This window comes from Crocodylus siamensis, chromosome 1 (genome assembly GCF_052110815.1).
Source record: "Crocodylus siamensis isolate JL-2025a chromosome 1, ASM5211081v1, whole genome shotgun sequence".
Lineage (NCBI taxonomy): Eukaryota > Metazoa > Chordata > Crocodylia > Crocodylidae > Crocodylus > Crocodylus siamensis.
Window position 1 is genome coordinate 49,919,508 of NC_143395.1, and position 13,715 is coordinate 49,933,222.

General features: G+C 38.5%; 1 protein-coding gene across 1 annotated transcript in view; it reads right to left on the reverse strand.

Annotated features, from left to right (window-relative positions):
* EYS (EGF-like photoreceptor maintenance factor) overlaps positions 1-13,715 on the reverse strand; it is a 1,897,540-nt gene that overhangs the window by 325,662 nt on the left and 1,558,163 nt on the right. Inside the window, exon 38 of the mRNA XM_090034512.1 lies at positions 438-602. Coding sequence (XP_089890638.1) covers positions 438-602 — 165 coding nt within the window. The remainder of the gene's footprint in view (positions 1-437; positions 603-13,715) is intronic.

The following is a 13,715-nucleotide window of genomic DNA, read 5'->3' on the forward strand; positions in this document are numbered from 1 at the left end:
TTTTGTAAGCATTAGTAAAACCCTGGGATCAAGTTCAGGCTTATAATGGGAAGTGAGTCTCAGCCCAGCTAGGGAGGAACTGTCTCTCTACAATAAATTATTTGAAATATTCACAGCACTTGTATTTTATAGCTATAACACTATATTATTGGAGTCATATGTTTGCTGCGTTCTTCCCTGTCACGAGCAGTGTTTTCACTTGTAAGTTATGTTCCACTGAATGAGGCATAAATTAAAGAACTTTTTTAGTGTAATATGAAGAACTATGGTGCCAATTTCATAATGTATCATGTATAAGAAAACCAAAAGGGTTCGACTGCATCTTAATGAGCAACTCAATCACTGAATAGGACATGCCAGCTGGATCTACCCTGAAGTGAATAAGAGCTGAAGGAGATAAAAGTGCTATTCCAGGTTCAAGCATTATAGGTACTCACCGTAAAGGATAGTGCCATTTAAAGCAGTTGTTTTCACTGTCATATATATAGTTATAATTCTATTTTGCTCCTGCCCAGATTCAATCTTGGTCTCAGATACAGATGTTAGGGAAGGCAATTCTAAATAGGCGTCCCCATTGAAAGATGGAAAAAACAGTGCTGTATCTGTAACGGAAAATAGAAAAATAATAATATAGAAATAAAATGTAACTCAATCAGCAAGGCATAGGATTTACTTTTTATGCTAGGTATTTATGGCCAGTATCTGAGGATTGAAAATAAACTACTATACTACTTGTGAGACGCACGACTATGAAACTGTAAAAAATTATTATTACTATTATCTTTTCCTTTTTTAAGAAATAGGGGACAGAATCAGTGAAAGTAAATTAATGTGGAAAGTATAATAAGAGATCCAGTCTTGCTGCTTTTTGAGAAGAAATGCTACTTTGTGTAAACCTTAGATCTCTTACATGCTGATGAAAACTGGAATTCACACATACAAAATCCACTCAAAACACAGTTCTGAATAGTTTTTCTAAATGAAAGCACACGAGGGGAAAATTATTGTGAAGAAAATACATTTGCTTTTTTATTATTGTTTTAATTATCATTAACATTTGTATATTAACTTATAAGTGGCACAATGGTATTATCCTCATAAAATGAAGCAGAACTAACTAGGGCTGGGTATAGCATTTTTCAGATGCTTTAAGTATCCTAGTCTAAGAATGAATACACTCATCTCCAGCAATCCAAATGAGGAACAAAGGTAGAGACTGAGTTAGTAAGTGGGATATTGTAGCTGTGATGGTAAAGAAAATATGAGAGGCAAGGATTTTTTTTTTGGACAGATACCTTTAATTGGACAAACCGTAGAGGTGGAAGAGATCTTAGGCAAGCTTTTGGATACAAAGTACCCCAAACCATCAGGATGCTCTGCCAGGACCTGAGGAAGGGTACCTTGTGTCCAGAAGTTTGCTTAAGAGCTCTCCCAACTGTACAGTTGGCACAATAAAAAATATCACTCCAAAAACCCCTGCTCCCTAGATAATAAGGAAATATTTAATAAAGTTCACTGAGCCATACAACAATCCTTTTGACAAATAGGTATATCTGGACTTCTGACTAGTGATAGTGTTCTTTCTTGAGAACTTTTGTGCACACCCTGAATGCCTATGCTCATTGGCAAATTGCTTACCACAGGGTGCTTAAGGAGCCTGGCCTGATATGATCCTTTAGTACTTTTTACTAGGTTTGTAAGGAGAACAAAAGCCAGTGATATGTTTCAAAATTTAAATAAAGGAAACAAGGAAGAAAACACTCTTTAAAGGTCGCAAAAACAGCTATGACATGGGCTGTAAGTAAAACAAATGAAAGATAAGGCTAATCCTTCAGGAGAGGAATAAGGAAGATTCATAAAAAGGCTCAAAAAGTCACAGGCAACAGTTCCTTCCAGATTTGTTGGGTCTATTGAGCTGAGCTCATCTACTTAAGGATGTTGGAGCTTGCTGGTCTTCTATAGGCAGGGTCTGTGCAAATAATGCCATGACAGATGGAAAGGGCTTGCTCAACAATAGCATTCTTATTCCTAAGTGAATTGCTTCCACAGAGCATCACTGTGGCACAGCAGCATATGTAAGCCAAGCTTTACAAGACAGTTTTAATGATTAACATGTCAATATTTATAATACTGAAATTTCCCATGCTTGGTTTCTGTTTTAATGCAAATATTTTAGATAAGCACGTTCTTTAGAATTTCTATTTGGTTTACTAAATGTAAAAAGAATCTATTTTTCATATTGTTCAGAAAAATAATACTAGTCACACCTTAACATCAGAAGAAATGACTAACCTATGAAACTTTCCACCACAATATTTCCCATACAAAGGATGTATAAAGTGAAGTTAAGCTTACTTTGCAGTTGATAACTCAACTTTTGCATTTCCTGACTTACTGTGATTTTTAACTCTAATGACCCATTCATAGTTCTACTTTATTTTCCAAAAAAGAAAGAATAAACATATAATCCTTAGCGTATAGGACAATCATGTTTGATATAAAATGCATTAAAATGTTATCAGGTAAGGTGAAAGGCTATTTAAAGTATGCAAAAGTCACAAGCTTTTTCCTAAATTCTCGAGGTCTCTTTTATTAGAGGCATTGTTTAAAATGAATCAAGCAAGGCTTGGGTTATTTAATCTAGAACAGAAATGGCCATGGCTTGGGAGCCACTTGTGGCTCACTGGCACTGTATGTGCTGCTCACCGAAAATTGGCTGAAGCCCCACCCACTACTTCTGGGAATGCCCACTCAGGTGCCAGGCTGCCAGGCTAGGGGCTGCAGTTGTGCTGCTTATCCTGTGGTGCATTCCCTGCAGAAAAGCTTGATTGGCACTCAGTTGCTCAGCACCCCTATCCCCCCGCTCTGCTCTCCAGCTCCACTCCAGGTTGCTCAGCACCCTGCCTCCCCTCCACCCCTCTCCCCACCAAACTCTCTGGCTCTTGAACTTCCACAAAGGATCAGATGTGGCTCCCAGGATAAGTAACTCTGGCCACCCCTGATCTAGAACATTACATTAAGCTGTGTTTCCCTGTTAACACCTAATTAAGAATATTTGCTTTGTGATTCTGACATGCAATTAATAAAGTAGCTATCTGGCAGATACTTCAACTACTTAACTATTTGGTTGGTTATGTTGACAAAGTAGACTATGTTGCTCTCTACAACATTATGTTGTCAGAATTGTGCACTTCAAGCTCTCCTGTGATGACAGAATGAGAGAACCCCCCCTTTCTTCTGGCAGAGTTACTCCAGCTCTGCCAAGTGAAGGAAGGAATCTGAACTATCCAGCAGCTGACTCAGTGGGCTTGCACATCCATTACTTTTCAGGTTACCAAGGTAGGGTGCACCACATGCAGTTTAGATGCTATGTTCTAGACATTTTGGTAGTCAACAGTTCAGTTTTTAGTATGGCTGGTTTTGCTAGTAGGATCAAAGTCAAACTCTTATGAATCCTCTTTCATAATTAAATTAAACTGGTAATAAGATACAGTTATTCATTTTTTGTCTCATGCTTTATCTGTACAGTTTTCTGTACCTGAAATTTGAAATCAACAGGGAGGAATACCAAGAGAGAAGAAAGTTATCAAAACAAAAATCAGATAATATAAATGCCTGTTTTCAGCAAACTATTGGCAGCCCCACAAGTATCATTTATTTTTTCTCAAAGCTTTTCAAAATCAATTTTATTACATTTACAGTCTTTTCAAGAGAACTTGGTAATGACCCTTGAGAACTGTCATAAAGATAAATGAGCATTTTAGGAGCATGGTTGATGGTAAAACATTGTAATCAAAATTGTAAATCATCTACAAGCAGATAGAAAACATTGTAAGCCTAAGGACAGATCCTGTAGAACTGCTGTTAAACTGATAACTATAGATTCAATCCACATGGATAGGTTAAACAATAAAATCCCTTACATGCTGCTTGAAAAAGCCAATCTTAGTTACAGTAGGTTGCCAATTAAAATGGTTGATTACATCAGACATATTAACCAGGTACAATTTATACAGATAGTTACTAATAATGGGGAAAAGTACAAAAGGCTGTCTTTAAAACATGGCTACCAAGGATCTGGTGCATCATTAGATAGAGAGAAATTCAAGTACCATATTTATTTGAATCTAAGACAACCCTGAATTTAAGATGACCTCCCACCCAGGTACAGAATCTAACTATTGGAGACTTGTCTTAAATTCATTCCCCAACAACTCTTCCACCTGCAGCTTTCCTGGCCCCTCCCCAACCCATTCCCTAAAATCTCTGCTCCTTCTTCCCCACTACCTACAGTTTCTGTCTTTTCCCTGCCTGCCCTAACTGTCAGATGCTGCTTGGGCTTTCTTCCCTGAAAAGTCATGGAGCACAGCATCTGACAGTTAGCACAGCATGTGAAAGCTGGGCCATACAGCAGTGGTGGGTGACACTGCTGATTGGCCTGGTGGAGGATAGAGTTTCCCTGTACTCCAGCCTCAGCAAGAGCTGAGCTACACTTGACTGAATGTTAAGCATTAGTTCCATTTTCTTGTATGCCTCCATAAAGATGTCAACAACTGCCTGAAGGTCTGCTTCCAAGTGACCACACACTACAACATCAGCAGCATACTGTAGCTCAGTGACTGAAGTTGGGGTGATCTTGGTTTTGGCTCAGAGTAGGCTGAGATTAACTAGTTTACCATCCATTTGGTAGTTTGGCTCCACCCTGGCTGGAAGCTTGTTCGTGGCCAGATGTAGCTGCGTGGTAAGGAATATTGAGAAGTGTTGGAGCAATGATGCAGTCCATAGTAAAGCAGTAGAATAGACTGCCTAGGGAAGTTGTGGAGTCTATATCATAAAGGTATTCACAAACAGGTTGGACAGTTGCTAGTCAGGGTGATCTAGGTATAGTTATGCCCATGTCTGACTACTTGTATTTCCCATGCTTCTGTGCTGCATGGAGTGGGAAAGAATTGCCCCCTCTCCCCAACTCCTCTTTCTGCTACATGTCAGACACTTGCTTGTTGATTTGCGGGATGGGAGGGTGTTTGTCTGTTGTTTCTCAGGGCCTTCCTATGAAGCATTACATGCTGGTTGTAACCAAAGGTTGCAGATTTTGACTGGGGTGTGCCAGTGCTCCTGCTAGGACTTAAACCTGAAGGTTCCTGGCCAAAACCCCATGCCTATCCACTTGGGTCAGACCACTCACCATATTTCAGGTTAGAAAGGAATTTTATACTATGTGGTCAGATTGGTATGGGCTGTGGAGGGGTTTGCTTTCCTTTATAGAGGTATGTCCTTCTTCCTGGTATCACAAGACGAATGATGTGAAAATAAGTATAAGGCAATTTCAGATAAAAATTTGCACACGATACAAAGACTGTTTGAATGATAAATAATGATGAGGACATGATACTTATGCATAACATGTGGTATCTGTTGGTAACCCAGGCCTGTTCAAAAAACATTTTTAATACAGCCAAATGCACAATTCTAAATCAGAGGACAAAGAATACAGGTCATACCACCATAATGGGGACCTGTATCATGAAAAGTACTGACTGTGAAAGATTTAGGTGTGATAATAGACAAGCAACTAAGCATTACCTCCAAGTGAGATACTGCAACAACACTGGCTAGTTATATTAGGATGCTATATTCAATTTTGTTCTGGTGTTCAAATTTAAAATCAATACTGAAAAACTAGAGATGGTGTACAAAAGAGCCACCAATTAGAGACACTTGAAGAGTTCAACTTGGTTAGCTTATAAGAAAGAAGACTGAAATTTCACTTGAATATAGTTACTGGTTGAACAATTCATCTCTGCTGCATGAGGAGACAGTAGTTGGTACACTATTCTTTAATTGAACAGAGACATAATAAGAACCAATGACTGCAAGCTGAAGACACACATGCATGACTATTATCAGTGATACAATGCCAAGGGAAGCGTCTTTAAATGAAAAGTGGAACCTTTCTGAAGCATATGCTTTATCTAAACACAGGTTTCTAGGCTGAAGACAGGGATGAGTGGGTGAAATGTAAGGGCTTTTGATGTACCAAAGGTCAAACAACATGATCTAATGGTCCCTTGTTAAACTTTGAATCTGTTACTTGTATCTGTTCAATTACAACAGAAAACTTCTCAGGGTAGGGACCTGAAGCAAGTTATGAGCTCTGTTCAGCTCCCTTTCCACCACTCTATTAGAGAGCAGAGAGAGATTTCTAGCCAGTTACATCTCAAGCATAAAGTAGTTGCCATCAGATGTGGAAGAGGTTTAATGAGCAGGCCAACAGAAGGGTCAAGCCAAAGTGTTCCAGAAATCCCCAGCTCATAGATCATCTCAAAAGACCAGAGTGAGCTAAGTTGTTGCTACTTCTCTTGCACTGGGATGGATAAAAACATAGAGTGAGACATAATTTCAATTACTGCTGATAGTACCATTCTCCTACCCCCAATTTTGCTGAACTGAAAATAAACCGAACACAACAAAAACTGGACATGTTTGTTGAGTTAAGCATAAAATGTACATCATCAGGGCTCTGAAAGAAATAGTATATACTGCTGCATGCTTATCACTTTGGAAACCAAGAAATAACTTATGGGTATTCAGCTGTTTTCTGGCAATAAATTATAGAAAAATGTCTCATTCTGTGTTGATTCACTTGTTTTAGCTCACAAATGCCTTCTGTCACTATAGGTGAACTCCTATATTCTGATACCAAAAATCTATTATGAACAAAGTGCATAAGTTCTGCTTTACTATGCCAGCCCACTTCCATATTGATTATGCTCTGTGGTGTCATGAGGCCAATCTGAATTCAAATTTTAGATTGATTTCTCACTTTGTAGGCTGATAAGGATTTAGAGTGCTATGGATGAGAGCTTGGAGAGGCTTTGTGTGAGCAATGAATTAAACAGGCAATCCCTAAAGATTCGATTTCATTGAAGTAATCTTCCATCCCAATGCAATAATTTGGTGGTTACTTTCCAAATTCCTCATTGCTATGAAGACATCTTTATAGATAAAGCCTGTGAAATACTTCTGCAGTACTGAGGTAATGATAATAGCTTATGGCTATGTACAAATGTTTGCTGCACACAGCCTACAATCACACGGCTTATGTACAGATGTTTACCAGTGCTGGGAGCCATATAGGGAATCCAGGGTCAGTAACTCGGGATGAGGAAGGGGTAGGTGAGACTGGAGGCAGTGCTGACAGGTCCGTGGAGGGAGTTGCCCTTCTGGAAGCAGGGGGCTAAAAATATCCTGGTCAGTGTGGGTGGAGGATAGGAAGAGCATAGCTCCAGGGCTTGGGTGACCAGTTGAATTTCCCAGCCTTGGGGCTGCGCTCAAATCTGTGCAGACACATGCTGGATTGGGTTAACCTATTCCTAATTTATGTTAATTCATCTAAGTAAGTGAAATACTCAGATGAACTAATTTAGATCAGAACCACCATTTTGGCTTTATTTAAATCTCCCGAACAAGTGCACAGATGAACATTTAAATCGACATAACCCTAGTTAGGTCAATCAAAAAGTAACATCTAGACATATCCTATATTATTGATAGGCTAAGTGTATTAGGAAAAAAACAAAAGAAAACAAGTGACAAAAAGCACACAATCACCCACCCCACTTCCCCCAACAATACATATTTTTTCTTGCCCAAACCAAAAAAAAAAAGCATGTTTGGTTGAACTTTGACAAAGAAAGTGAAGAAGGTTGGTGACTCAGACAAGTTTTCTTGTAGAGTACTCACCAGTGTGTGGACTCAAATTACTCCCTTCAGAAATGCTCAAAAAATCCAAATTAGTTTGTCTCTTTCATTTCAGTTAAAACTAATAAGCAGGTTTTACCTGAATTCACTGAAAATGTTGGCCTCCCCATACTCTTTTTTGGTGAGCATACTAATTGGAAAAAAAAGGTTCAGGTTGAGTAACTGATACAGTGATCAGTATATGGTCAATGATGGAAAATTTTCTAGTTATATAACTTAAGAATCAACTTGTGGAACAGGTCTTGTTTTAGGGAGCTCTCCATTCCTCCTAGGGTCTCACACTTTAGAAGAAATCACATGAAGGTCTAAGAAACCTATTTTTAGAAGTTTCATGGTCCTTTCTATTCCTCCAGCATACTTGCTGACCTACAGTAGCTGAAATTCACACCATGTACATTGCAAACAATGTTCACAGAAAGATCATAACTATTACTTCAGTCTAGATTTGGCTGCTATATATGTAGGATTCTAATTCATATGAATTTACATACAAGGCATTGATTTTCCTATAATTACGGTTTGCAACCCAACATTCAGGTTTGAGACATGGTTAGCTTGCTAGCCAAAAAATATTTTTGGTTGCATTATCATATTTATGAACTTTGCAGGACTTCTTGGTGAACTTTAAGTTACTGTTCATATTCAGCCTTTTCCTGATGGAGGCCTAACCGGAAGATGTTCAAAGATGATGAGGAGATTTAGCTACACCATTCAGTTTGTGGGGATCCCATGGTCCCTGTCTAGTTCCTTGTCAGTCCAAACTTCCGAACTGCTTGTAACCTTGGTTTTTCTACTTAGTAAACACTACATTCATCACCAAATTTATCAGTTATTCTTCTTCAGTACAGTTTCTTTTATTCTAGTGGGTAGTTAACACCATTTTTACACTGAAAAACGTTCTCATGATGTCATGATAATTGTATGATTGGTTCATAAACTAATTTTTCAACATGCATTTGTAATTACAGTGAATAAATTGGAACAATAAACGCCTAAAAGAAAATGTGAGTGTCTTTAGTTTTGTTGATGAATGCAGGGTGAATTCCCTCTAAAATTATTACTACAAGGAACAACTGAGGACATAGTGCATAATATATTTCTCTAGTGCATTTGTACAGTTCTAGGTGAGTATTAGCAAGCTCATTAAAAGGAATTTTTATTTCAAAGCAGTCATTTAGAAAAGTAAAACCCAGTATTTTCTACATGAGAAGAATTAGTAGAATTCATATTGTACTGACTACAGCAGTACCTTAACCAATCCAGTCCCTTCTTCTATCCCATTAAATACAACACACATTTTAAAAATGAATATATATTTGTCCAAATTAAACTTTTATAGCCAATTACTTCTCAAATATAGCTCTCCAGTCCTTTAGTGAAGAGTGTGGGTTTATGGATTTTTTACAGTCATAAAGTACAAAACTGAAACTGGCTAGTAGAAATAAAAATATAAAGGCTAATAACATACCAATAATTCATAAAGCAATGGGATAACCTTAACATTTTGATAAACATAAGAATCATGCAGATATGAATAAAATATGTGCAAGTCTAGTTGAGAAGAGCTATAAAACAACATGAAAAAGATGAGCAGGTCACATTCATTTATGTAACCATTCAGGACTCATCACAGTCAGTAGTACATTATCTCCAATACTTTCACATTTTATAAGAAGTCTAAGCCTCAAAGGAAGTTTTGACAGCTTAATATTTTTAAAAGACTGAACTGTATATGTCACCATACACACCTCCTTTTAATACTTCAGTAGACTTGGATTAAACATGAAAGCCAGTGTTCATTTATACTTTTTATAGTACTTTACAGAACAAATAAATTAATGAGGACACTTCAGAAGATTTTAGAAGTCACCACAACATTAAAATTCACTATAATCCATGTGTTAGTGACCTTAAAATGTAATGAGTAGGTCTATATCAATATACTAGTGTATTATGAAAACTCCAGAGAAAGTTAAGGTTTGATACCCAGAGTGTGCACTTATATTTTACTGTATTTGGGGAAAGACTTAAAAGTATGCATGAGAGAATTCTCTAGCTCCCATGAGGAGAGGAGTCTTACCTGCAATTTCTTTATTGTTACACCAGATTTCCAGCTAATGTGCTTCAGATGTATGAAGTTTTCTTAACAATAGAATCCCTGAAGGCTATTACCTAATATTAAGTCCCAATTCAGGGATATGCTTAACTTTAAGCATTTTTAAAAATTACTTTCCTGAGGAAAGATATGTTCTTGAATCATGGCTTTACGCTGCACAATGTTTGAGGCAGGCACTGTTTTTATTCTGTTTTGTACAGCACTAAACCCTCTGTTGGGGGCCTTAGGAACTGACAAAACAAAAATGCATAGCATGTGCAACCCTGGGACAGCGCAACCCACTGAGTACCCTGAGACAGGCCTGAAACCACCATTACCACAGAGCTGGGTCAAGGCTCCAGACCCCAGTGCAACTGTTTGCAGTCTCCCGGCTGCCTGCTACATCTAGCTCTGGGAAGCTGCTGCAGTAAGGTTTGCCACCCAGGCTCCATGGTGGCAGTGGTTGCATAAACACCTTGGGGTACATGGTGAGGAAGAGGCCTGAGGCACCAACCCCTCATCTAAATTCTACATAAGACTATCACAAGACTAACACAACACAGACCTAACACATAATTTAACACAGGTAAAGGAGGGGAGTCAACATCTTGCTTCTATGCAATGTTGTCAATATATGTTCAAGACACCCCAGGTAGAGGGCCACAGTCCCTGCTACAGAGGAAGGCAAAACCCCCACAGTCGATATCAATCTGACCATGGGGTAAAATTCCTTCCTGACCCCAAATATGGTGATTGGTCTGACCCTGAGCAGAAAAGCAAGACCATCTAGTCAGGCATCTCCAGCTTTGCTTTGAGCAGGAATACTGATTCACACAGTCAAAGTTCCTAGCCTTGGCTGTAGCCAACACCCAATGTCGCTGAGGGCGGCTTAACGACACCCTGACACATGTAGCAGAAAGGAGGTGGGAGGTGGGGGCAATCAGCAAAGCACAGAAACATGGGAAATGTCCCTTGTAGAACATAGGCATAGCTATGCCTAGGTCATCCCTGATCTGTGACTATCCAACCTTTTCTTGAACACCTCTAGTGATAGTCTACAATGTCCCTTGGCAGTCTCTTCCACTGCCTTGCTATTCTAACAGTGAAATTTTTCCAAATATTCCATCTAAAAACTTCCTTTGTTGCAACTTCAAGCCATTAGTTTGCGTTGTCTTCTCTGCAGCAAGAGGTACTTTCCCTTTTCTTTGTGGCAGACCTTCAAGTATTTGAAGACTGCTATCATGTCCACTATTAAGCACCTGTTCTGCAAACTGAACACGCCTAGTTCCTTCAGCCTTTCCTCATATGATTTACTTTCAAAGCCCTTGCTCATATTTGCTGTCACCTCCAAACCTTCTCTAACTTTTCCACATCCTTTTTAAAATGTGGAGCCCAGAATGGCAGACAAGGCCTAACCATGCTGATTAGAGAGATACTATTACCTCCTGTGTTGTGCACCTAATGCTTCTTCTGATGCATCCCAAAAATGGTTTCAACTTTTGTGTGGCTGCACCACACTGCAGACTCATACTGAGTCTGTGATGTACCAATATTTCCAAGTCCTTTTCCATATAGCTGCCATTCATCCATTTTGTATTTCTGCTCTTGAAATGTAACACCTTGCATTTAACCACATTGAACTCCATCCTGTTAGCTTTAGCCCAGCTTTCAAATCTACTGAGATCTTTCTGAATTGCACTTTCATTTTTAACATTTGCTTTCCTTCCCAGTTTTGTGTCATGTGCAAGCTTGCTCATGAAGATTTCTATGCCAGCAACTAAATTGTTAAAATACACCCTGCATAGTACCAGGTCTAGGACAGACCCCAGCAGACCCTTGTGGGACTCTACTCAAAGCCTCCTGCCATTCACCCATTCATAATTACCCTTTGCTTGTGACTATTGAGCCAGTTATCTATCCACCTTACAGTAGCTTTATCTAGCCTGCATTTCTCCAATTTGTTTATGAGAACATCATGTGGAACCTTGTTAAAAGCCTTGCTTGAGTCCAGATATAGTGTATCCGCAGCATTCCCTTCATCCACCCAAGGAGTTACTTTGTCAAAGGAGATCAGGTTTGTTTGACATGATTCTTTTTTCATTAGCTTGCAAATGGCCTTCCTTAGGATATTGTCCAGTAACTTCCCAGGTAATGAGGTGAAGCTAACCAGTCTACAGTTCCTCAACTTCTCTTTTTTGCCTTTTTTTTAAAGAGGGGCAGTATGTTGGCCCTTTTCCAGTCCTCTGTTACCTGGTCCATCTCCCATGACTTCACGAATGTGATTGCTAAGGACTCCGAGATCTCCTCTGCCTATTCCTTCAGTACCCTTGGATGAAGTCCATCTGCTTTTATTGACTTGAATTCTTTCATACCCAACAAAATCTCTCTGACAACTTCTTTTGTTATTTTATCCTCCAGCTTGTCTCATTCCTTATCCAGATAATCTTTATTAGGTGTCTGACTGGAGCTTACTTTTTTGTGAACACTAAGGCCAAGTAGCTGTTAAGTAGCTCTGCCTTCTTTGCATCTTGGTTAGGAATTCCTGCTGGCTTGTGAACAGAGTACCCATAGCTTTATTGGTCCTTCTTTTCTGACCACTACACAGAAGAACAAGATAAATTATATGAATGAAACTAGTAAAGCAGCCAGGGGTAAATTACTGGATTACTCTAGTCTTTTTGAAACAGTTACTAGAAAAATGAGATGTTGATTTAGTTTGTGGATTTGGATGGACAACAACTACATTATGTTCATTTGACACAGAGTAACTTTGGACATACAGAAATTATGTGTGACAGATTTGGCTACAGGGTGTATTTTCTGAGTGACTTATTTTTATCCTTCTTGACTTCTTGCATACCTTCTGCTGTCAGCATATTACTATCAATCCTCTTGACAAATTATCATTGAACAAGATAGTAATAATTTATTTTCTCTTCCATTCTTTGTGTTGTATAGTCTGTGTTCCACTTTCAATATCATACTATATGTTTCCAGTTTGCATTTGGAAAGAATAGTAACATTGAACAATTGCTCAACATCTTTCAATGGAGCATCTCAGAGTACTCCATAAATATGAACTAACTAAGCTTGATATTACTACTTAAAGATAGGTATTATCTCATGTTCTTCCTTTTATACATGGATGCAAGTTATGAAAAAAGGGTCATTTCTTCAACTGGTCTAATATTAAAAGACTTGCACTGACAGTTGCCTGTACTATATAGTTGGGCTGATGTGAAGTTCTCAGTTGTTGGAGTTGAAAGCTTACCTAAAAAGCTCAAGTGAGCCCAAGAACATTTGATATATCTTGATTCCAAACTATCTTGATTCAGCCTCCAATTCAAATGCTGAATTCATCTAAATTCTTGAAGGCTTTACGTGTCTACAATAGGGAATTAAAATACCCAGGAAAATATAGTAAAGCAGAGCATTACTTGATATACACATGAGGATCTGGGCAAGAAATGTTTAAGAGACTTGTCCCAGGTCAGAGTAAAAGTTAAAGTAGAATTGAGCTTAGATCCCAGAACTATGCTTTACCAGTAGGGACACAGGTTCCTTTACTATTTTTTAGTAACAAAATCTGCTACATATGAATTACACTCTAGAAAACCTATAGATCAAATCTAAATCCAGCAGACATATTAACTCAAGGTATTAAGGAGTACTGTTAAAAAAAAGGGGGGGGGAGTGGGAAAGGGGAGGGGAGGAGTGGGGGAAATGTTTCTTTCCTCTCTAAAGTTTTTCTTTTTCTTTGTTAGAATTTTTTGATATAGTAAAAAAACATGAAATGTCAAAAGAAGTTGCTCCATTCATTTCCCTTCTTTCTGAACACGTCTTTAAAAAGAAAAAGTTT